We start from the raw sequence: 26,120 nt of genomic DNA, 5'->3' as shown, positions 1-26,120 counted from the left end.
GGCGTCTGCTGGCTCCCGCTGACAGCCTGTGACCTGCTGTCGGGTGCCGGCAGCAGAGGATCTCAGCGCTTTTGGGTTGCGGCTGGAGCATTGCGCGTGTGACATCACACGCAACCATTGAGAGGCTTGGAGAGAGGACGGAGGCGGGAGTCCAGCGACCAGAAAGGAACCCCAGCGCACACAACAATAAAAGTCGGTTAGTGCTTGGGCAGCACTGGGGCAACACTAGACTAAGCCTGTACACTGCACTGATAGAATAGAAGGAGGAGGAGGGGGGAGTGAATGCTGCTCTGCCTTTTGGCCAAAAAATGTGGACTCACAATTTTGGAAACAGTATATGTATATATATATATATATATATATATATTTTTTTTGTTTTTTGTTTCCAAAGAGGTTGATTATATGGTAAAGTCCTAAGAGTGCAGTCTGTCCCTCTATCTATATCCAGCATTACAATGCTTTGAATGGCAACGGGCACCTTTATACTGCATGTCAAACCTGGACTGCTGAACGCCTTCCTAAATATATATATATATATATACACACACACATACATATATACACATATATATATTTCTAAAATGTATTTATTTATTTTGTGTTTGTGTCTGCGGGGGGGGGGGCTGATTTACCGCTTTGCCCCGGGTGTCAGAAATCCTAGTTTTGGCCCTGCTTACTGTGAAGTACCCTTTCCTTCGTTGTATATGAAATTTTCTCTCTTCTAATCTCAGAGGGTGTCCACGTGTCCTGTGTAGCGATTTTTAGATAAACAAATTGCCTGATAGATCCTTGTATTGACCGTTTATGTATTTGTAAATATTAATAATGTCCCCTCTCAGCAGCCTCTTTTCGAGTGTAAACATATCTTCCTAGTAAGCCTTTCTTCATAATCCAGTGCCTTAAACCCCTTGATCAGTTTGGTGGCTCGCCTCTAAACTCTTTCAAGTTCCAGGATATCTTTTTTTATAGTGCGGTGCCCAGAACTGTACACAATATTCCAGGTGTGGCCGTACCCAGAGCCGGCCTTAGCTATAGGCAGGATAGGCATTTGCCTAGGGCATTCAAGCATGTCTAGGGGCATCCAAGCATGTCCCTGCAGCATCTCATGCTGAGAGGGACAGTCCGCAAACTAACTGTTACTTTCCAAATGTATTCAATCAGTACTTGTATACACTGCTGTTTACATTTGTCAAAAAAAATGCACACTGTGCCTTAAACTTCCTCTGACATGCTTGAATGCCCCTGACTTGTGAGACCTCAGACAGACAGCAGAAGCCCAGTAAATGCAATTCCTGGACCTGTGACATTTTTACTGACTATATAAGGTTATTACTGGATGGCTTCTTATGATAACACATGTGTATTTTGGAAGACTGCTTCACAGAAACCTGACATCACCTATACTGCTTGTGCACATGGGGGAGGGGGACCCTGCCATCCTGTGTGTGTCCCTTATCCCTGTGCAAACCCCAGGTGTCTGCAGGGACATAACATGGGCAGTGTTCTCCCCACACTTTATTTCCTAGTCAGTCCATACCGTAAAAATTCCCCTGCCACCCAGCACTGTAACGTGGTCAGTAAGTTGCGTTGTGCTTTTCTATATGAAGCATCAGTGCAGCGTGACTTTCGGACACATCAGACTGGAGGGCAGAGCATTTAGCTCCCACAGTATAAAGTAAAGGGCATGCAGTTAACGGGAGTAACAGACACCAGCAAACACACTGAATAGTGAAGAGAATGGACAGTTTCTACATGTTTGATACTGATCTTTTTGTATAACCAGCAAGTGTGGCAGTATCTGTGGCAGTATATGTGTATTATGGGCATTACTAATGTGGGGCATATGTGTAAGGTGCATTACTGTGTGGCATTATGTGTATTATGGGCATTACTAATGTGGGGCATATGTGTAAGGTTCCTTTACTGTGTGGAATTATATGTATTATGGTCATTACTGTGTGGCATTGTGCAGAGTTGAACTGGCCCACAGGGTAACCCCCCGGTGGGCCCCACTACATGAGCGTTGCAGGTACAGATGCAGAACTAGCGGCGGAGCTAGGGGGCACCAGACAAAATTTTGCCTAGGGCATCAAATTGGCTAGGGCCGGCTCTGGCCGCACCAATGATTTGTACAGTGGCAGGATTACACTCTCATCCCTTGTCTCAATTCCCTGTTTTATGCATGCCAACACCTTATTTGCTTTTGTTGCTGCACTTTGACAATGAGAACTGCTACTAAGTCTATTATCAATGAGCACCCCCAAATCTTTATCAACTACCGATTCCCCTACATTTTCCCCATTTAATTTATAGGCTGCCTGATTGTTCTTAGTACCAAGGAGCATAACATAGTAACATAGTTTCTAAGGTTGAAAAAAGACACTTTGTCCATCGAGTTCAACCTGCTAATGATGTCCTACACTATAATATTTTTAAGACTAATTTAACTGTGGTAAATGTTTAGCCTTTTTATCCATTTCTTTTTTTCTTTATTTATTTTATATATTTTTATTTTCATACTATAATGCATGATTTACCCACCATAACCCTGTATATCCTTATCCATTAGGAATTTATCTAGCCCATTCTTAAAAGTAATGACCGAGTCCGCCATTACTACTCTCTCAGGCAGGGAATTCCAAATATGTATTGTCCTTACTGTGAAGAAACCTTTCAGTCTCTGTGTGCGAAATCTCCTCTCCTCTAACCTAAGAGGGTGTCCACGTGTCCTTTGTGATGATCTTACCAAAAACAATTCCCCCGCTAGCTCTGTGTATTGACCCCTTATATATTTGTAAATGTTAATCATGTCCCCTCTTAATCTCCTTTTTACCAGTGTAAACATGCCTAGCCTAGCAAGCCTTTCCTCATATTCTAGCGTCTCCATCCCCTTAATCAATTTGGTAGCACGTCTCTGAAGTTAGTTTGATATGACCTGTCCCTCACAAAACCATGCTGATTCCTATTAATAACCTTGGAAGTACTCTTGTATGCTATCCCTTATTATACCTTCCAATATTTTCCACACTATAGATGTCAAACTTACCAGTCTATAGTTACCGGGATTAGTTTTAATTCCCGTTTTAAATATTGGGACTACCTCTGCTATATGCCAGTTCTTCGGTATAATGCCTGATATAATTGAATCATAGAAAATCAAATATAAAGGTCTTGCTAGCTCTGAGATAAGCTCCATAAGAACTCTTGGGTGAAGTCCATTTTGATGCATATCAAATAAAATAATACAATAAGTCTATGACAGTGGTGTAACTACCATAGGTGCAGGGGGTGCAGCTGCTATGGACCTACCTCCTACTGCACTTTGTCACACTGCTGAACAGAGAGCAGCAGACTGCTGGGTCCAGGGCTGCCATGGGGGGGGGGGTGAACTGCCAGGACTGGAGTCTCGGCCTGGCAGCACAGAGGGCCCATCACTTGGCTCCTACCAGGGCACCACCTATATATGATGGCAGCCTCTGGCAGCACTTGCTTTGCTGGAACCTGTGGGATGCAGGCCTCTGGCCGTGTTGCGGGCAAGCTTTATCGTGCTCATGTTGGCAGTGAGGTTATGCCCTGAAGTCTACGGCTGCGGGAGATGGACAGGCGCAGCGATCAGAGCAGGAGGACGACATCAAACTTGTAGCCTGTAACATAGGGCAGTCAGAGCAGTAGGATGCCATTGGACTCATAACCTGCGGCACAATGGCATGACTGTTGGTGGTGGAGAATTGGGTTAATTTGCAGTGGCTCTCAGGAGCTTGCTGTATATGGGGGTGAGCGTATCTGGGCAGGATGCTACTTGTGTGCCATTTTATTTGATTTTGCAGTTTTAAGCCTATGGGGTATATTCACTAAAGATTAATTTTTAGATCGATTTATGGTCTAAAGTGTCATGTTTTAGTGTCTAAATTGGTTATTTACTAACAGTAGATCTTAAGAAAGATTTTAAAATCAATGTTGGTCAATATTTAGTAGTAAAAAGTCTGTCATTTTTGTCAGTCCCATTCAAATTGGACTGCAAATAGACCGAAAAAGGTAGGTAGACAGTCAGTAAGTTGACATGCATTAGTTCGACAGGAACAAAAGGTCAGCATAACAATGGGTTGACACATGTTTTTTGTGTTTTTTACATGTTTTCCCAAAATAGACTACGATTGGGAATATTAACCTGTAACGAGCACAGCCGTCGCAGAGCATGCCACCTTGACCGAAGTGTGGCGAACAAAGTAAACTCGCAAGGGTCTACGCTTCTAATGATGGTGGTCACAGAACATGAAATATGCAAGATTTGGATAAAAAGTGCGTTGACCATGTTTTTGTGTCGACCATTCTCATGTCGACCTATGTACCTGTCGACCTTAACCACTGTCAACCTTTCATCTGTCGACCTTTTGTACCTGATGACCTAATGCATGTTGACCATATGTGGTCGACCTATTGACTGTCCATCTAGACACTGTAGATCTATTATACCACAGCCAAAAAAATCGCCAAGGCAATCGACCAAAAAATAGTCTACCACTTCTTACTGATTTTCTACCACATGCAAGAAGCTGCTGTGATTCCTTTATTTCTGCCTCCTGGGTCTCTTCAGTCAGGTGGTGATTTGCATACAGCAGGAAAGTGCCCAGCATTGCATAACCTTGAACTGTCATAGGGCCTCACTCAGAGATGTATGCAGACCGAATAGTTCGCGTACATCTCCAATGCTGGGATGCCTGCATATGTACATGATCCCTTTTGCGCATGTGCAGAATGGGTCCTACATTGATGCTTGCACTGCCCCCTGAGTGTAGAGCCAATTGGGAAGGGGAGTAGGTGGAGTTAGTTTAGCATTCCCAAAAACGGGGGCATGTCAACGCTACGGAGCTGCGAGGGACAAAGTGAGTAATCTCAGGGTTACATAGATGGCCAAAGGTCTCGCAGATGATCCGATGCTGCATCTTAGGACCCTCAAGTGTTTTGGGTTTTGATCTGGATTTTTTAAACATTTATTTAAAAAAAGCTCAATTCATTTAATTTGATACCGGATCTTATTCCTACAGTATAATTAACATCTGGCCTGAGTCACTGACGGTCGATTGTGCAAACTGAGGATGTGCAAAATGATACAAAAACCCAGCATCCCTGAAAAGTACAGAGATGCCTACTGGAGCCATCGCACAGGCACAGCAACTGTGTACCAATTCCCCAGCGCACACGCAGATCCTTCGATAATAGGCAGCTGGAGTAAGTCAATAGGCACACAGCATTGCAGCCTGAACTGAGGCTCCGGAGATACGATGTTTGTGCATAAATTCGTAGGCGCAGCTAGCGACCCGTCCCAAACATAGCCGCGACAGGCCTGCGTTTTTGCTACCACTCCCCCGTCAACACCCCCAAATGTTGTCTGACTGTCAATCACTCTGTGTGAAGGCAAGCGCTGTGAGCAGCATCTCTATTAGACTTTGGCGCAGTGCAAAGCATACGCATGCACAGTTTACTGATAATTGCTCAATTACAAATCATTGGCATAGCTCAATGAATCAGCCCCATCAATAAACATTCATTTCCAGTCATTGCATCTGCAGTCACGAGGGAGGGACTTACATGCAATCTAAAACACGAAATCCAAACTTGGTGTGATGACCAGAGCGGTACTCAGTTCGACTAGGAACCCAATGTTCTACTTTTTAATTTTATAGGCATCATAATGAAGATTTAGGCAATAGAATGTGTTTTAGAAGTGAAAAACGTCTGTCACTTCTGTTGTTTGGTTGATTTTGTGGTATATATTTTTTTGGGGGGTGACGATTTTGGTTGATTTTCAAACCAACTTTAGGTAGTTTATTATTTTTGTTGCCAGTTATTTCTGTAGCACACACATAATTTGCAGCGCTCTTACAAAGACTATTTGTCCATTCACAGGGTCTTAGGATCAGGCACTAGGGTGGGTTAGGCACTGGGAGGGTTAGCCGTAGCCGCCGAGGGTTAGGGTAGAGGTGGGTAAAAATATTCCCCTATAACTTTATTGATTTATGGAATCATATTTATGAATATTAATATTTAATATATCATATATGGTATTTAATATATGGATATATTTTAATTAATATGCATTTATCATATATATCTGCAAAATATATTATGTCAGGCTTACAAACTAAGCGGCTGATAAATATATGCAGTCCTTATTCTGTACATATGACTTATGAAATTATGAAGTTAAGATTCCTTAAAGAGAGTTCAAACTTGAATATTACTGCTCCTTTTATATGATTATTTATTTACAGGCAGATCAAATCGTACAGAATAAGATATACACAGTAGTGATATACAGTATATATACTAATGACCCTGTGAAGAAGTCTCATCAGACGAAACGCGTTGGGTGACCTGTACCTACCTCTCTCTAAGATAAGGATAATTTTATATACTCTTTTATATACTCTTTTATTTGGTGCTTTTAGTTCAGTTGTGTTTTAAATTGTCCCATATTTTTTATGTATCTCTTTTATGTTTGAAATTTTATGTGAATAAATAGCCTTTTAACATTTATAAACCTACTGCCAGTTTTTACCTTTACTGACACCGAGGTCGCTACTAACCCTCATCCCCTCCTATTCATATATATACTAATATTTAGCTATGCTTCCTTAGTTATATAACATAAAACAACATGACATAAGTTTCACAAACAGTTTCAATTACTAACATAAAGTGTATATTTGCAAGTTACAGATCCTTTCCTTCTGCATCTCTCCTTCTCCTCTTCATGACTTCTTCTCTTCCTGACTACTCTACCACTGACTGACTCAAGTATATATGCCTATACTGTTAACCATCTGCTGGTATATTCTCATATTGTTCTCAGTGTAAAAGATAATTATAAGTTTGCCAGATTCCAAGGTGTCGTAAAACAAACATTGATCTGAGCTGTCGTGTTCTGTTCACGGAGGCATGGTGTCATAAAATGTTACTTCCTTCCTTCATCATCAAAGATCTTACAGTACTATTTCCCTGTAAATATTATCACTTGGTTTGGGGGTTACAGTTTCAATAGATCTTCTGTTGTCATTGTCACTGGCCTGCAATATAACTAGACAATACAATAGGCCAGCTAGTTTATAATTGCCAATGGCAATTTGAGCTTTGATTCCAATCTACTGTAAGCACATCTGTGAATTCCAGTGTCCAAGTGACCAAAAGAGCTCTCAGCCACATATCTATGATCATTTATGGCCTGAAACCTATTTAGACCATAATGATTCTTAATATTGCAGTAAAACACAAATATATACAGTATACACACAATGTAGTTTTGTAAATTACTTAAACATTTAACTTATACATATACAAACCTAATTCAGCTATCTCTTACTATATATATCCACTATACTATTCACTATGGTTACATCAACTATTTATAATGAATTATATTTTAATTCAGACAATATCTATTGCCCTAATATTATGTTAACTGCGGACAATTACCTATATGGCAACAACTTCGACAGTGCATTCCTCCCTGTTGCAGATCTTCTGAAGGCAAACGTCATGAAATGGTAACAAGCTGGCCATCTAACTACTTTACTCGAGTGTCAGGCGACCAGATCACTATGCACAATACATATTGTAGTGTGTCCGGCCAACTAGTTGAACAAGTGGTTGTAAATGTTCAAATATTTGAATGTAGTAGGTTAGATTGAGACCATTTGCAGCCTTCCAAGGCTTCACTTGTAGCCCCCAGCTCAATCTTACTTTCATGTCACACTTGTTTTCTATTACTTGTACAGGCTGATTCTGAGTCGGACACAGTGGAGCGTTGTAATGGGAGTGGCGTGGCCAAGGACTGCGTCGTGGATGCAGTTTCCTTGGCCATCCCCACCCCCGTCCCTTCCTCCGCATACCTCTGCCTGTCAATCTGGCAGAGGTGTTCACATTACTGTGATCGCATCCCAGTACCCGTTCATCACATGTGCCATTTCCCCACCACACCATTGTGAAACTGCACAGAGGATTGCTTTTGAGATTCTCAGTGAATCACCTCCAATATACAGTATATAATTTTGTGTTCTTTACTATACGTAACATTTAGGTATTAATATACATACATTACCTGCAATTGTATAATAAGGTGAATAGGCAGCCATTCTATTTCAGTGCTGCTACCACACAGTTATGTTCTATTTTCCAATGACCCACAAACAGGTCACTCAATTAGCTCATGTCTAATCTACACCAATTAATAAACTACATGGAAATAGTTGCTCCTTAGACTCTGCTAAATTAGTTGACATCAACATGCTCTGGCCAATTAAACACGGACGTTGATAAGTTTGGCTATTTGCTTTTCATCATTACTATAATTGCAAAGTCATTACCTTGGTGTGAAATTGCATGGCTGGCGAGAATTATATTTAGATAGAGGAGACCCAGCTACACATGGTCACAAAATCAATAGGAACACTTCTGATTAAACAAAAATCAGGAGGGCAAATCCTGTATACAGTATGTTATATAGATAATTTCACACACGTGGATATTGTCTGAGATTAGCCAAGCATTCACGGATAATGGGCCTAATTTAGCATGGACCGTAGTTGTGCGAAAATGTGCACATCTATAATCCATTACACTGACATGGGGGGGGGGGGTGACGCCCAGCACAGGGCAAGTCCGCCCCGCATTCCGGGTCTTGCCCCCTTCCCCCGCAAACATGTGAAAGCATCGCCCGGCGCACCGCGTGTGTGCACCGCTCATAACCACAGCCGCTGCGACCAGGGACGCGGCATGTAGCCCCCTGCCAGCGCGCAGGAGCTTTGCTCTGTTGCACCCCAAACAGGGACGGATTGGCCATAGGTTCCACAGGGAAGCTGTCTGGTGGGCCGACGTGCAGTGGTGCCTGTTTTGTTTGATGACATGTGGCCCCATTTATAGTCATAATGAATAAGTGCAAAATAATTAGCATATATGATATTATAAAGTTTCCATAATTCTAAAAATGCATAATATAATGTGCCCCTAATGTTTACTTTTATTTCCTTTTAACTTCTTCCTTGATGCTAGACATGCCCATTCTATGGCAAGTTTTAAGGGAGGGGAGGGGAGTGCTGTTGCCATAGCCATGGCTACACGCCACACCTTACACCCCGTTACTGCCCATGTAAAGCCACTTCTACACATTTTTTTCAGGGCCACTTTTCGTTCCCAATCTGCCCTTGACCCCAAATGCAGGAATAGGTGCGTGCCGTGGATTAGTCCTATATATATATATATATAGAAGAGCGCCAAAGTGGTGTGGATGCACCCTCCAATAACTAATCAACCCACGATCGTGATAGGGGACAGTTTTTTTGCAATGTCAAAAAAATATACAATGTTCCAATCAAACAGATTTATTAAAAGAGTCCTTTTTTTATAAAAACAAAAAACATTTTTCATATATTTGATCAACCAAATAGAACAGCGTCCATATTATGACAGTAAGGCTTTCTCCCAACCTCTTGCTAGGAAGATCTTGGAGTCACAAAAGAATGAAAATATATATTAGAGATGTGCGGCGGGCACTTTTCGTGTTTTGCGTATTGGTTTTGGATCTGGATCCTCGCTCGTGTTTTGGATCTGGATTGGTAATGCCAAAACCACCCTTTCGGGTTTTGGTTTTGGATCTGGATGATTTTTTTAAAAACACAAAAACAGCTAAAATCCCCAAACAGCATGAGGTAGCTGGATGGCTAAGCTAAGCGACACAAGTGTGCGGCACAAAGACCTGGCCCATCTAGGAGTGGCACTGCAGTGGCAGACAGGATGGCAGATTTAAAAAATAGGCCCCAAACAGCACATCATGCAAAGAAAAAAAAGAGGTGCAATGAGGTAGCTGTATGACTAAGCTAAGTGACACAAGTGTGTGGCACAAAGACCTGGCACATCTAGGAGTGGCACTGCAGTGGCAGACAGGATGGCCGATTTAAAAAAACTAGGCCCCAAACAGCACATCATGCAAAGAAAAAAAAAAGAGGTGCAATGAGGTAGCTGGATGGCTAAGCTAAGCGACACAAGTGTGCGGCACAAACACCTGGCCCATCTAGGAGTGGCACTGCAGTGTCAGACAGGATGGCAGATTTAAAAAATAGGCCCAAACAGCACATCATGCAAAGAAGAAAAAGAAGTGCAATGAGGTAGCTGGATAGCTAAGCTAAGCGACACAAGTGTGCGGCACAAACACCTGGCCCATCTAGGAGTGGCACTGCAGTGGCAGACAGAATGGCACTTTTAAAAACTAGGCCCAAACAGCACATCATGCAAAGAAGAAAAAGAGGTGCAAGGAGGTAGCTGTATGACTAAGCTAAGAGACACAAGTGTGCGGCACAAACACCTGGCCCATCTAGGAGTGGTACTGCAGTGGCAGACAGGATGGCAGAGTTAAAAAATAGCCCCAAACAGCACATAATGCTAAGAAAAAAAAGAGGTGCAATGAGGTAGCTGTATGACTAAGCTAAGCGACACAAGTGTGCGGCACAAATACCTGGACCATCTAGGAGTGGCACGTAGTGGCTGAATGTCGAAAGTGGGCCGCAATTTTTCGGGCCCCGACAGCATCTCCTGCACGCCCTTGTCATTTCTCAAAAAATTCTGCACCACCAAATTAATTGTATGTGTAAAACATGGGACGTGCTGGAATTTGCCCAGATGTAATACACGCAGTAGCGGCTCTTGCCACGGGTAAGCAGGCTTTTTGCGCCGGGTGCCACTGCCCCAAGTGTGCCAACGCCGCCGTGGCAAGACCCACTACTCCTGATCCCCGCTCTCCCCGGCTGCAGCAGGCGCCATGGGCTGTGTGGGCGCCCGATGTAGCCGGCTCCAGTGACAAACACTAGAGGTCATAATTGACCTCTAGTGTCAGTGCGGCGCTGCTAGGGGAGAGACGTCATGACATCTCTCCCATAGAGAGGAGCCGGCGGCCGGAGACGGAGGGCAGTGCAGCAGCGGTCTAGAAGCAGGAGCGGGGCTGGTAAGTATTGTTTTTTTTGTTTTGTTTTTGTTTTTTTGGGTGTTTGCAATCGGCGCTACTACAGTGGTCACAACTACTGGGGGCACTACTACAGGGAGCACTGCTACAGGGGGCACAGCTACTGGGGGCAAATCAACTGGGGGCACAGCTACTGGGGGCAAATCAACTGGGGGCACAGCTACAAGGGGCACAGCTACAGGTGGCACAACTACTGGGGGCACTGCTACAGGTGGCAAAGCTACTGGGGGCAAATCTACTGGGGGCACAGCTAGGGGGCACGGCTACAGGGGGCACAGCTACAAGGGGCACAGCTACTGGGGGCAAATCTACTGGGGCACAGCTACAGGGAGCACAGCTGCTAGGGGCACAGCCATGGGGCACTGCTTCAGGGGGCACAGCTGCTGGGGCAAATCTACTGGGGGCACAGCTACAGGGTGCACAGCTACTGGGGGCACAAGTACAGGGGGATAACTGTGGCCATACCCCTTCCCTATGAAGAAGCCACGCCCCTATTTTTGGCACGCACCAACTCTATTTAACCTAGGTGGGGGGGGGGGGCGCGCCACAGGAAACTTTCGCCCTGGGAACCACAAGGTCTAGAACCAGCCCTGAATACATGCACAGTATTGGTGGCACAGGAGAGCGTACTCCTAAACCACACACACAAATGGCAAAACCTGTAAAAATAATTTGGGTAATAACCCTTTTATTTGGAGCTATTATAATAATATGTAGAACAGGCACCCGTACCCCTACACCACACACTGCAAAGCCTGTAAAAATAATTTGGATAATAATAACCCTTTTATTTGGAGCTATTATAATAATGGGGGTAATTCCAAGTTGATCGCAGCAGGAATTCTGTTAGCAGTTGGGCAAAACCATGTGCACTGCAGGGGAGGCAGATATAACATGTGCAGAGAGAGTTAGATTTGGGTGGGGTGTGTTCAATCTGCAATCTAATTTGCAGTGTAAAAATAAAGCAGCCAGTATTTACCCTGCACAGAAATAAAATAACCCACCCAAATCTAACTCTTTCTGCACATGTTATATCTGCCTCCTCTGCAGTGCACATGGTTTTGCCCAATTGCTATCAAAAATCCTGCTGCGATCAACTTGGAATTACCCCCAATATGCAGCACAGGCGAGCGTACCTCTACACCACACACGGCAAAGCCTGTAAAAATAATATGAAGAATAATAACCCTTTTATTTGGAGCTATTATAATAATATGCAGCACAGGCAAGCGTACTCCTACACCACACAGGGCAAACCCTGTAAAAATAATCTGGATAATAATAACCCTTTTATTTGGAGCTATTATAAAAATATGCAGCAAAGACGAGCGTACCCCTACACCACACAGGGCAAACCCTGTAAAAATGATTTGGATAATAATATAAGTATATAACCCTTTTATTTGAAGTAAATAATATAAAGCACAGGACACCACCACTGGACTAATTGCAGCACAAGGCACCACCACTGGACTGGACTTACATGGCAGTACCCCTGGACTTATGGCAGCACAGGACACCACCACTGGACTTATGGCAGCACAGGACACCACCACTGGACTTATGGCAGCACAGGACACCACCACTGGACTGATGCAGCACAACACAGCACCACTGCACTGGAGTTATACAGCAGCAGCACTGAACTTACGGCAGCACAGGACACCACCACTGGACTTATGGCAGCACAGGACACCACCACTGGACTTATGGCAGCACAGGACACCACTGCACTGGACGTATACAGCAGCAACACTGGACTTACGGCAGCACAGGACACCACCACTGGACTTATGGCAGCACAGGACACCACCACTGGACTTATGGCAGCCCCAGACACCACTGCACTGGACGTATACAGCAGCAGCACAGGACTTATGGCAGCACAGGACACCACTACTGTGACTGGACTGATGCAGCACAAGACACCAACACTGGACTGATGCAGCACAAGACAGCACTGGAATGACACATAAGAGAGCAGGTCGTCACACCACTTTCCCGCACAGACACTGTGGAGACACGTCCTCTCGCTACACTCTGCAGGACTAGAGTGAAAATAGCAGCGACGCGTGGCTCCTTATATGGAATCCAAAACACGCGAGAATATGACAGCGGGATGATGACGTTTTGCCTCGTTCTGGTTTCCGGGTCTGGTGGGAAATCCCGAGCTGGACTCGGATCCGGGCTCGGGACGTGATGTTCAGGGGGGTTCGGTTCTCAGGTAGATATATATATATATACAAATACACTGTATATATAAACAAATAAGACAAAGAGAGAGAATTTGATGGTTTCTAAGAACCATATGGCCCATCCAGTCTGCAGCTCATGCGCAGGATTCTGGGGAAACGGTGCAGTGGCCACTTTCCTGGTGATTTCCCTACTGTGCATGCATGAAACGCTGGTGAACTACAGCTGGCAACTCTGAACTCCAGAGATCACATTACTAGATATTTCTAACAGTGCTTGTGGACCACTTATTTTTTTGTATTCCGTGCTGATTGAGGAGTGGCGCTCCTGACTGTCTGGACTGAGCTGCAGTTCGAGGACGCAAGTTACTCCATCTTTGTGTGCTTATCTATTGTATTTAACTAAATTTTCTGCATGTGAAAAAGCCTCCTTTCTCATAATCCATGAATAATGTATTTAGCAATTTGTTATAGAAGTAGATCCATGTATGACCTGGGCCTGGTGCTGAAAATATTCAAGGACCTATACTTAGAAGGGGAGTTGTGACCAGTAAAGCTGTGGGTGTGGACAGTGATGTGTGGGTGTGGCCAGAGCCATGTGGGTTTGTACACCCTACCCCCCTGTGCACAACCCACTGTCCGCCAACTGTCTTCCTAAGTAGATGAAAAATAGAAAAACAGCACAATTTTGTGAAAAAAGTAGAAAACTATTTTAATATTTATGACTGACTGTGTGGCCCAGGGCCGGATTAAGCCTTGGGGGGGGGGGGGGGGGTTTGCCCAGGGGACGGGGGAGTGTATATTAGATTGTGCATACCTCCCAACATGACCCATTTCAGGAGTGACAATATGCTCTGTACCTGGACTTCCATGATTGGCGTCACCTCTGTTGAACTATTTAATTGATAAGAAAGTTATTTCAACAGAGATGATTGCAATCAAAAATTAAACGGGAAGTCCAAACAGAGTGCATTTTGGAGGATATTCAGACCCCGTCGCAATAGTGGCCCGCAGTGCAGTTTGCCGGTAGCAGCTAAATGTGCATGTGCAGCGGCTGCAAAGTGACGGTGCAACCATACACATTGCGGTCGCATGATTGACAGGCGATGGCATTGTGGGATTGGGGTTAGGGCATTGAAAGGGCGGCAACAGAAAAACAGGGGTGGGGCAGGACCGTTTTTAGGGTGGCTGCGTGACGTCACACGCAGACACTTCAAAATAAATGGCCGCAGACAGCGCAGTCAGGCTGTGCTGCCAGGGGTCAACCTTAGATCCGATGTGTTCGCAATCTAATTGGGGTGGCAGCCTCACACATGCTGGGCGGCCTTGTCCTGTGCTGGGCGGCCCCCAGCATGTGCAGAGATGAACGCAGATCTGGCTGTGTATGCAGCCATCTGCATTTATCTATGAAAACTCCCTTTGTCCCACCTGGAATGGGTCATGTTGGGAGGTATGGATTGTGTATATTAAATTTAAACCAATGATGTAAACTAATAGTTTACTAATGTCTGAGTACTGTTTATAGCTCCACCTATTTGAGAGACAACTATTTTATAATGATTTCTTGTAGTGGAACAAAGAAAATCTAAAAACCTTAAAATACACATAGAAAAATAAAATTTATAATTGATATTGCAAAATGCAATAGCAGCAGCATTTGTACTACTTACACACTGGGACAGGACTCATGAGGACCCTCTGTGGGCGTCTCTATAAACCCGAATGCTCTCATTAGATAACAGGTTACACATGATCTAGACACCAAGGCGGGGAGGAGAAGCTGGGATCCCTGGGACACTTGCAGCTCTCTCCCCTTCAGAGAAGGACTGGCCCTCAGGGGTACAGGGGAAACCCCCGGTGAGCCCTACTGCTGAGTGCCTACCCCCTCCTAGGGATCAGATTTCAGACTGTGCGCTTAAATTATACATTATACATGTTACATTATACTGCCTAGGACTACGGTGTATTTTCTACAGTGCATAGCTGTTATTAATCTGATACATTTTCATGCATGCACTAGCAATATTTACTGTATATATTTATCAAGAGGCCCAGACCATGCACTCTCTAATGGATAGGAAACCTCTGTAGTGACAGGCCACACCCCTAAACATGTGCCCCTACAACTGTATTCCCCTGATGGGCCCTTCATGCTCCAGTCCAACACTGCTCCCATTCCTATCTCTCCTCTAGTTGGGAAATTCCGTTGGTACAGTAGCTCATAAAACCTGACACTCCTGTGTCTCTGCCTGCACTGCATACTGTCCTGCTCATATTCTGGCTGCCTAGTTTTGCTGCTGCACAAGAGGGAGACCTAGTGATGTCAGTGTGCTCTGGCAAGGGGCCCCCTAAAAGAGGGGGGGGGGGCTGGGGTACATTATGCCCTGAGCCCCACCTTAATATGGCTATGGTGTGGCCAGCAGGTTAACTGGTCATCAATATGCTGCCATATTTTTATGTGTAGGCCTGGAGCTATAGGTCCATCCTCCCCATTCATAATCTAGCTCTGGATCCAAAAAAACTGATCCTGCTACGTTTTATGCATTAGGGGACATATTCTGACATGGAGGCAAAGTGACCATTTACATGTAAAGCCGCAGTAGCCCAACTTATACTACCTTATGCACCCGCTTCCACAGGTTCCGGTATGAATGGTCGACAATGTTATGGTCGACACATGAAACGGTCGACATGAGGTTTTTTACTTTTTTTGTGTCGTTTTCTGTGTAAAGTGATGGGGAACCCCAATTAGTGCACAGCGTCCCCTCGCATGGCTTGCTTCGCTCGCCATGCTTTGGGCAAGGTGCCTCGTGCCGCTACCGCGGCGCTCGGCACAGGTTACCGTTCCCAATCGTAGTCCACGTGGATTGTAAAGTATGAAAAAGTTCCAAAAAAGATGTGAAAAACTCATGTCTGTGCCGACTATTTTCATGTGTCGACCATTTGCCCTTGTCAACCATATCAATGTCGGCCAATAGGGGTCGACCTAATGAGTGTCGACCTTAACATTGTCGACCATCTGAATGGATACCCTTCCACAATGATCATTAATAGTATGTGCGCTTGCACAAGCTCCATGCTAGGTGCAATAGATCCGCCAGAGTCAGGCTTCCCTTCTTCATGCATGTGACTCGGAATTGCACAGAGCTTTAGCTATTCAACCATGAGACACCGATCCGTCCGACTCAAAAATGCATCTGGATATGGTAAAAGTCGCTACTTGCAAACATAACAGAAGATTTGCCCAACTTAGAATTAATCCTTAGATGTTTTACTATATATTATATGGATAAAGGGGCTAATTCAGACCTGATCGTAGATGTGCTAAATTTAGCACATTATGATCAGTCACACAGACATGCAGGGAGATTCCCAGCTAGTCCACCCCGCATGTCAGTCCCTGCCCCGTCGCACAAGTACAAAAACATCGCACAGCGGCAATGCTTTTGTACTTCAGGAGTAGCTCCTAGCCAGCGCAGCTCCTGCGTGTTGGCAGGTAGCTACTCATCGCTGCCCGGGTCGCATCGGCTGTGTGTGACATCACGCATCCGCCGCCGCGGTCTGACCCCCCCCCCCAACGCCAGCCCAACCCCTCATGACCAGCGACCGCCTCTGCCTGTCAATCAGGCAGAGGCGATTGCACGGCTACGACAGCTGTCGGCTATCTGCCATGTGCCGGCGCACTACGGCTATGGCGCATGTGCAGTTCAGACCTGATCACTGATGTGCGAAAATGCACAACACCGATCTGGTCTGAATCAGCCCCAAAGGTATGTCCTGACAAACAGTGGTCAAAGTAGGCTTGTATTTGACAGTATGGCACGCTGCAACTCAGCGCCGCAACAGGGCCTTCTTACAGCACCCAGTGTCTGTTACGCCCCCAGAGTGCATGATGTCATAACATCATGCTGAGGCCAAGAAGAACATCACTGTGCGGAACAGGATGCTCCGGGGGACTGTACAATCTGCAGTGGATGATACTGGCTGCAGGGTTCCAAGCACTATAGTGTTAAGGTGTGTACACACGGTGAGACCCCTGCTATGTTCGATTTTGTCTATGAGATTTCCATTGAACTCCCCCAGAGCCCAGATAGCACAAATAGTACAGATTTTGACTATCTGTGCTTGAGATTTAGTCTGTGTACGATTTTGACTAAGAGCCAATTTTGACTATACTTTGTACTAGGTAGTACACTAGATAGTCAAGATTGACTTGCCTGCACAATCTATCTAGCCTTACGATACCGACCCCACGGGAGCGCGCACCGGGATCGAATCTGCATCTCAAGCTGCCTAAGGGTGTGTATACACTGTGAGATATTTTCTTTCGATTTTGACTATATAGTCAAAATCGCAAGAAAAGTTAGTGCAGATCGCAAGGTGAAAGTCACCTTGCGATCCCGATTCGATCCCGATTCGATCCCGATGCGCGGTCCTGCCAGGTCGGCATCGCAAGAACAGATAGACTGTGCAGTAGTGATGAGCGGGTTCGGTTTCTCGGAAACCGAACCCCCCCGAACTTCACGCTTTTTACACGGGTCCGAGGCAGACTCGGATCTTCCCGCCTTGCTCGGTTAATTCGAGCGCGCCCGAACGTCATCATCCCGCTGTCGGATTCTCGCGAGGCTCGGATTCTATCGCGAGACTCGGATTCTATATAAGGAGCCGCGCGTCGCCGCCATTTTCACACGTGCATTGAGATTGATAGGGAGAGGACGTGGCTGGTGTCCTCTCCGTTTAGATAGAGAGTGAGACACTTGATTTACTGGAGCATTAGGAGTACTCAGAGAGTGCAGAGTTTTGCTGATAGTTATACTAGTGACCACCAGTTTTATTTATTATTTAATATAATCCGTTCTCTGCCTGAAAAAAAACGATACACAGTCACATACCATATCTGTGCTCAGCCTCAGTGTGCTGCATGATAATATCATCTATGTATATCTGACTGTGCTGAGTAGTGCTCACTGCTCACACAGCTTAATTGTGGGGGAGACTGGGGAGCAGTTATAGCAGGAGTACATATTTAACAGTGCACACTTTTGCTGCCAGAGTGCCAGTGTGACTGACCAGCAGTGACCACCAGTATATTGTCTGCCTGAAAAAGTTAAACACTCGTGTGGTGTTTTTTTTTTTAATTCTATAAACGCATTCTGCTGACAGTGTCCAGCAGGTCCGTCATTCATTATATTTCTATCTTCTTCATACTAGTAGTTTAGGAGTCTGCAGTGCTGACAGTGTCCAGCAGGTCCGTCATTATACAATATATACCTGTCCTGCAGTAGTGATATATATATATTTTTTATATCATTATCATCCAGTCTATACTAGCAGACGCAGTACGGTAGTCCACGGCTGTAGCTACCTCTGTGTCGACAGTCGCTCGTCCATAATTGTATACCTACCTGTGGTGGTTTTTTTTTTTCTATCTTCTTCATACTAGTAGTTTAGGAGTCTGCAGTGCTGACAGTGTCCAGCAGGTCCGTCATTATACAACATATACCTGTCCTGCAGTAGTGATATATATATATTTTTTATATCATTATCATCCAGTCTATACTAGCAGACGCAGTACGGTAGTCCACGGCTGTAGCTACCTCTGTGTCGGCAGTCGCTCGTCCATAATTGTATACCTACCTGTAGTGGTTTTTTATTTTTCTATCTTCTTCATACTAGTAGTTTAGGAGTCTGCAGTGCTGACAGTGTCCAGCAGGTCCGTCATTATACAATATATACCTGTCCTGCAGTAGTGATATATATATTTTTTTTATATCATTATCATCCAGTCTATACTAGCAGACGCAGTACGGTAGTCCACGGCTGTAGCTACCTCTGTGTCGGCAGTCGCTCGTCCATAATTGTATACCTACCTGTGGTGGTTTTTTTTTTTTCTATATTCTTCATACTAGTAGTTTAGGAGTCTGCAGTGCTGACAGTGCCCAGCAGGTCCATCATTATACAATATATACCTGTCCTGCAGTAGTGATATATATATATATTTTTTATATCATTATCATCCAGTCTATACTAGCAGACGCAGTACGGTAGTCCACGGCTGTAGCTACCTCTGTGTCGGCAGTCGCTCGTCCATAATTGTATACCTACCTGTGGTGGGTTTTTTTTTTCTATCTTCTTCATACTAGTAGTTTAGGAGTCTGCAGTGCTGACAGTGTCCAGCAGGTCCGTCATTATACAATATATACCTGTCCTGCAGTAGTGATATATATATATTTTTTATATCATTATCATCCAGTCTATACTAGCAGACGCAGTACGGTAGTCCACGGCTGTAGCTACCTCTGTGTCGGCAGTCGCTCGTCCATAATTGTATACCTATCTGTGGTGGGGTTTTTTTTTCTATCTTCTTCATACTAGTAGTTTAGGAGTCTGCAGTGCTGACAGTGTCCAGCAGGTCCGTCATTATACAATATATACCTGTCCTGCAGTAGTGATATATATATATTTTTTATATCATTATCATCCAGTCTATACTAGCAGACGCAGTACGGTAGTCCACGGCTGTAGCTACCTCTGTGTCGGCAGTCGCTCGTCCATAATTGTATACCTACCTGTGGTGGTTTTTTTTTTTTCTATCTTCTTCATACTAGTAGTTTAGGAGTCTGCAGTGCTGACAGTGTCCAGCAGGTCCGTCATTATACAATATATACCTGTCCTGCAGTAGTGATATATATATATTTTTTATATCATTATCATCCAGTCTATACTAGCAGACGCAGTACGGTAGTCCACGGCTGTAGCTACCTCTGTGTCGGCAGTCGCTCGTCATCCATAAGTATACTAGTATCCATCCATCTCCATTGTTTACCTGAGGTGCCTTTTAGTTGTGCCTATTAAAATATGGAGAACAAAAATGTTGAGGTTCCAAAAATAGGGAAAGATCAAGATCCACTTCCACCTCGTGCTGAAGCTGCTGCCACTAGTCATGGCCGAGACGATGAAATGCCATCAACTTCGTCTGCCAAGGCCGATGCCCAATGTCATAGTACAGAGCATGTAAATTCCAAAACACCAAATATCAGTAAAAAAAGGACTCAAAAATCTAAAATAAAATCGTTGGAGGAGAAGCGTAAACTTGCCAATATGCCATTTACCACACGGAGTGGCAAGGAACGGCTGAGGCCCTGGCCTATGTTCATGGCTAGTGGTTCAGCTTCACATGAGGATGGAAGCACTCAGCCTCTCGCTAGAAAAATGAAAAGACTTAAGCTGGCAAAAGCACAGCAAAGAACTGTGCGTTCTTCGAAATCACAAATCCACAAGGAGAGTCCAATTGTGTCGGTTGCGATGCCTGACCTTCCCAACACTGGACGTGAAGAGCATGCGCCTTCCACCATTTGCACGCCCCCTGCAAGTGCTGGAAGGAGCACCTGCAGTCCAGTTCCTGATAGTCAGATTGAAGATGTCAGTGTTGAAGTACACCAGGATGAGGAGGATATGGGTGTTGCTGGCGCTGGGGAGGAAATTGACCAGGAGGATTCTGATGGTGAGGTGGTTTGTTTAAGTCAGGCACCCGGGGAGACACCTGTTGTCCGTGGGAGGAATATGGCCATTGACATGCCTGGTGAAAATACCAAAAAAATCAGCTCTTCAGTGTGGAAGTATTTCAACAGAAATGCGGACAACATTTGTCAAGCCGTGTGTTGCCTTTGTCAAGCTGTAATAAGTAGGGGTAAGGACGTTAACCACCTCGGAACATCCTCCCTTATACGTCACCTGCTGCGCATTCATCATAAGTCAGTGACAAGTTCAAAAACTTTGGGCGACAGCGGAAGCAGTCCACTGACCAGTAAATCCCTTCCTCTTGTAACCAAGCTCACGCAAACCACCCCACCAACTCCCTCAGTGTCAATTTCCTCCTTCCCCAGGAATGCCAATAGTCCTGCAGGCCATGTCACTGGCAATTCTGACGAGTCCTCTCCTGCCTGGGATTCCTCCGATGCATCCTTGCGTGTAACGCCTACTGCTGCTGGCGCTGCTGTTGTTGCTGCTGGGAGTCGATGGTCATCCCAGAGGGGAAGTCGTAAGACCACTTTTACTACTTCCACCAAGCAATTGACTGTCCAACAGTCCTTTGCGAGGAAGATGAAATATCACAGCAGTCATCCTGCTGCAAAGCGGATAACTGAGGCCTTGGCATCCTGGGCGGTGAGAAACGTGGTTCCGGTATCCATCATTACTGCAGAGCCAACTAGAGACTTGTTGGAGGTACTGTGTCCCCGGTACCAAATACCATCTAGGTTCCATTTCTCTAGGCAGGCGATACAGAAAATGTACACAGACCTCAGAAAAAGACTCCCCAGTGTCCTAAAAAATGCAGTTGTACCCAATGTCCACTTAACCACGGACATGTGGACAAGTGGAGCAGGGCAGACTCAGGACTATATGACTGTGACAGCCCACTGGGTAGATGTATTGACTCCCGCCGCAAGAACAGCAGCGGCGGCACCAGTAGCAGCATCTCGCAAACGCCAACTCTTTCCTAGGCAGGCTACGCTTTGTATCACCGCTTTCCAGAATACGCACACAGCTGAAAACCTCTTACGGCAACTGAGGAAGATCATCGCAGAATGGCTTACCCCAATTGGACTCTCCTGTGGATTTGTGGCATCGGACAACGCCAGCAATATTGTGTGTGCATTAAATCTGGGCAAATTCCAGCACGTCCCATGTTTTGCACATACCTTGAATTTGATGGTGCAGAATTATTTAAAAAACGACAGGGGCGTGCAAGAGATGCTGTCGGTGGCCAGAAGAATTGCGGCACACTTTCGGCGTACAGGCACCACGTACAGAAGACTGGAGCACCACCAAAAACGCCTGAACCTGCCCTGCCATCATCTGAAGCAAGAAGTGGTAATGAGGTGGAATTCAACCCTCTATATGCTTCAGAGGTTGGAGGAGCAGCAAAAGGCCATTCAAGCCTATACAACTGAGCACGATATAGGAGGTGGAATGCACCTGTCTCAAGCGCAGTGGAGAATGATTTCAACGTTGTGCAAGGTTCTGCAACCTTTTGAACTTGCCACACGTGAAGTCAGTTCAGACACTGCCAGCCTGAGTCAGGTCATTCCCCTCATCAGGCTTTTGGAGAAGAAGCTGGAGACATTGAAGGAGGAGCTAACACAGAGCGATTCCGCTAGGCATGTGGGACTTGTGGATGGAGCCCTTAATTCGCTTAACAAGGATTCACGGGTGGTCAATCTGTTGAAATCAGAGCACTACATTTTGGCCACCGTGCTCGATCCTAGATTTAAAACCTACCTTGGATCTCTCTTTCCGGCAGACACAAGTCTGCTGGGGTTCAAAGAACTGCTGGTGAGAAAATTGTCAAGTCAAGCGGAACGCGACCTGTCAACATCTCCTCCTTCACATTCTCCCGCAACTGGGGGTGCGAGGAAAAGGCTCAGAATTCCGAGCCCACCCGCTGGCGGTGATGCAGGGCAGTCTGGAGCGACTGCTGATGCTGACATCTGGTCCGGACTGAAGGACCTGACAACGATTACGGACATGTCGTCTACTGTCACTGCATATGATTCTCTCCCCATTGAAAGAATGGTGGAGGATTATATGAGTGACCGCATCCAAGTAGGCACGTCAGACAGTCCGTACTTATACTGGCAGGAAAAAGAGGCAATTTGGAGGCCCTTGCACAAACTGGCTTTATTTTACCTAAGTTGCCCTCCCACAAGTGTGTACTCCGAAAGAGTGTTTAGTGCCGCCGCTCACCTTGTCAGCAATCGGCGTACGAGGTTACATCCAGAAAATGTGGAGAAGATGATGTTCATTAAAATGAATTATAATCAATTCCTCCGTGGAGACATTCACCAGCAGCAATTGCCTCCACAAAGTACACAGGGAGCTGAGATGGTGGATTCCAGTGGGGACGAATTGATAATCTGTGAGGAGGGGGATGTACACGGTGATATATCGGAGGATGATGATGAGGTGGACATCTTGCCTCTGTAGAGCCAGTTTGTGCAAGGAGAGATTAATTGCTTCTTTTTTGGTGGGGGTCCAAACCAACCCGTCATTTCAGTCACAGTCGTGTGGCAGACCCTGTCACTGAAATGATGGGTTGGTTAAAGTGTGCATGTCCTGTTTATACAACATAAGGGTGGGTGGGAGGGCCCAAGGACAATTCCATCTTGCACCTCTTTTTTCTTTCATTTTTCTTTGCGTCATGTGCTGTTTGGGGAGTAGTTTTTGGAAGGGCCATCCTGCGTGACACTGCAGTGCCACTCCTAGATGGGCCAGGTGTTTGTGTCGGCCACTTGGGTCGCTTATCTTAGTCACACAGCTACCTCATTGCGCCTCTTTTTTTCTTTGCGTCATGTGCTGTTTGGGGGGTGTTTTTTGGAAGGGCCATCCTGCGTGACACTGCAGTGCCACTCCTAGATGGGCCAGGTGTTTGTGTCGGCCACTAGGGTCGCTTAGCTTACTCACACAGCTACCTCATTGCGCCTCTTTTTTTTCTTCTTTGCGTCATGTGCTGTTTGGGGGGTGTTTTTTGGAAGGGCCATCCTGCGTGACACTGCAGTGCCACTCCTAGATGGGCCAGGTGTTTGTGTCGGCCACTTGGGTCGCTGAGCTTAGTCATCCAGCGACCTCGGTGCAAATTTTAGGACTAAAAATAATATTGTGAGGTGTGAGGTGTTCAGAATAGACTGAAAATGAGTGGAAATTATGGTTATTGAGGTTAATAATACTTTGGGATCAAAATGACCCCCAAATTCTATGATTTAAGCTGTTTTTTAGGGTTTTTTGAAAAAAACACCCGAATCCAAAACACACCTGAATCCGACAAAAAAAATTCGTGAGGTTTTGCCAAAACACGTTCGAACCCAAAACACGGCCGCGGAACCGAACCCAAAACCAAAACACAAAACCCGAAAAATTTCCGGTGCTCATCACTACTGTGCAGGCAAGTCAATCCTTGCTAGATCGGTGTACTATCTAGTTCATCTCACATGTCAATGACATCTCACATAAGCCAAATCTCACATAAGCCAAAATCGTAAGCACACATAGTCCATATCTCAAGAAAAGTTAGTCAAAATCTGTGCTATCTGGGCTCCGGGGAGTTCAAGGGAAATCTCAAGTGAAAATCGGGCATAGCAAGAATCTCACCGTGTGTACACACCCTAACACCTTGAGATATGCACTAACTTTTTATAAGATTTAGACACCTTGTACAGAGCCATGTGCAATGGCATCGGCCGTACACACCTAGTTACGACCCTGCTGCAACTTCTTGTACTGTTTTAATTGTAAATCTATCAAATTCCATTCACTTATATTCTTCATACCACCACTTCTAGAAGTTCCACTTCAGTCACTGCCGATAACCTTCTTTATGGACTTATACAAACTGCACTATACTAGAAGCTGGCTTATTTCAGTTTAGTATCCTTTTAATCATAGAGTACTTTTGTTTGCAGGAATACTTAGGTTCTGCAGTGGTGTCTTACCCGTACAAATATCACCATATCCCATACGGACTTCAGCAAGGTGATGGCAGTGCGACACTGATGTAGCTGTTTATATTCTGGGACACTCATTTCAAACAGGTCTGCCGTATCCTGCAGTTTTCTCATCTCATCCTCCAGTCTAGAAATATTCCTGTGGGTCTGCAGAGAGGAATACAGTCATTTCGTCAGAAAGATGCTGCATCTCAGTTGTGACAGTTTAGTTTCCAAGAAGTGTGAATTATCTGCTGTTACACTTGACTACGTCTTAGAGAGTGCTTGTACTGTATTTACAGGGGATGAATTGTTGCAAGGCTTGCTGAAGTCCTACTTAACACTACAGTTACAACAACACTGTCAAACGGTGGCTGAGAATTTCATAGACAGGTTCCGGACGAGTGGAAGTAATTCATATCTCACTTTTTCCAGCTCTGTACATAATATGCATTTGTATGGTATTAATAAAAACATAAGCTATAGCTTCAATGCTCTACAGTGTGTGCCTACAATTGTAGTGTGTGTGTGTGTGTGTGTGTGTGTGTGTGTGTGTGTGTGTGTGTGTGTGTGTGTGTGTGTGTGTGTATATATATATATATATCTCTACTATATATAAAATCTGTCATTCTGTCCTTCTGTCTGTTTTTCTATACAAATCCACAGTTTACAAGCGAAGATTGTGACATTTCACATACAAGCGTATTAAAACATGGCGGACGCAACTAAAACAATTTGAAATCCCTAGCACCCCTAGGGGGGCAGACAGCAGCACAGAGTATATCAGGAGACAGCATAACTCCGGAATTGCTGGACCCATGTACTCAAAAATTGGTACACATATGCCTTACAATCTGGGAACAAACACTGTGGGAGGAAGACACCCCTAGTACTAGAGGTGAGGCAGAAGCACAGAGTATTTCAGGAGACAGCAAAACTATGGAAGGCCTGGAGCAATTTACACCAAACTTGGTACACATCTCACTTACAATCTGGGAACAAACTCTGTGGGGTTAGACAACCCTAGCGCCCCTAGGGATGGCACAGCGGCACAGAGTATTTCAGGAGACAACATAAATCGCGAATGGGTAGACCAATTTACAATAAACTGGATACACATATGACTTACACTAGGGAAAAAAACAATGTGGGGGTCAAACACCGCTAGCACCCCTAGGGGTGGGACAGCAGCACAGAGTATGTCAGCAGACAGCATAACTGTGGAAGGCCTGGAGCAATTTTCACCAAACTTGGTACACATTTGACTTACAATCTCGAAAAACACCCCTACCACCCCTAGGGGTGGGACAGTGGCACAGAGCATTTAAGGAGACAGCATAACTCCCGAATGGCTAGACTAATTTACAACAAACTGGGTACACATATGACTTACACTCTAGTCACCCCTAGCACCCCTAGGGGTGGGACAGCAGCACA

General features: G+C 45.1%; 1 protein-coding gene across 3 annotated transcripts in view; it reads right to left on the bottom strand.

The window, feature by feature from the left end:
• The window catches only part of LOC134944673 (dynein axonemal heavy chain 11-like), a 697,358-nt gene that overhangs the window by 607,537 nt on the left and 63,701 nt on the right, over positions 1 to 26,120 (bottom strand). For all 3 annotated transcript variants that reach the window (XM_063933444.1, XM_063933440.1, XM_063933442.1), the window contains one exon: positions 24,693 to 24,851. In XM_063933444.1, coding sequence (XP_063789514.1) covers positions 24,693 to 24,851 — 159 coding nt within the window. The remainder of the gene's footprint in view (positions 1 to 24,692; positions 24,852 to 26,120) is intronic.

This window comes from Pseudophryne corroboree, chromosome 7, assembly GCF_028390025.1.
Source record: "Pseudophryne corroboree isolate aPseCor3 chromosome 7, aPseCor3.hap2, whole genome shotgun sequence".
NCBI lineage: Eukaryota > Metazoa > Chordata > Amphibia > Anura > Myobatrachidae > Pseudophryne > Pseudophryne corroboree.
Note: the sequence above shows the minus strand (reverse complement) of the source record. Positions and strands in the feature narration are given on the sequence as shown.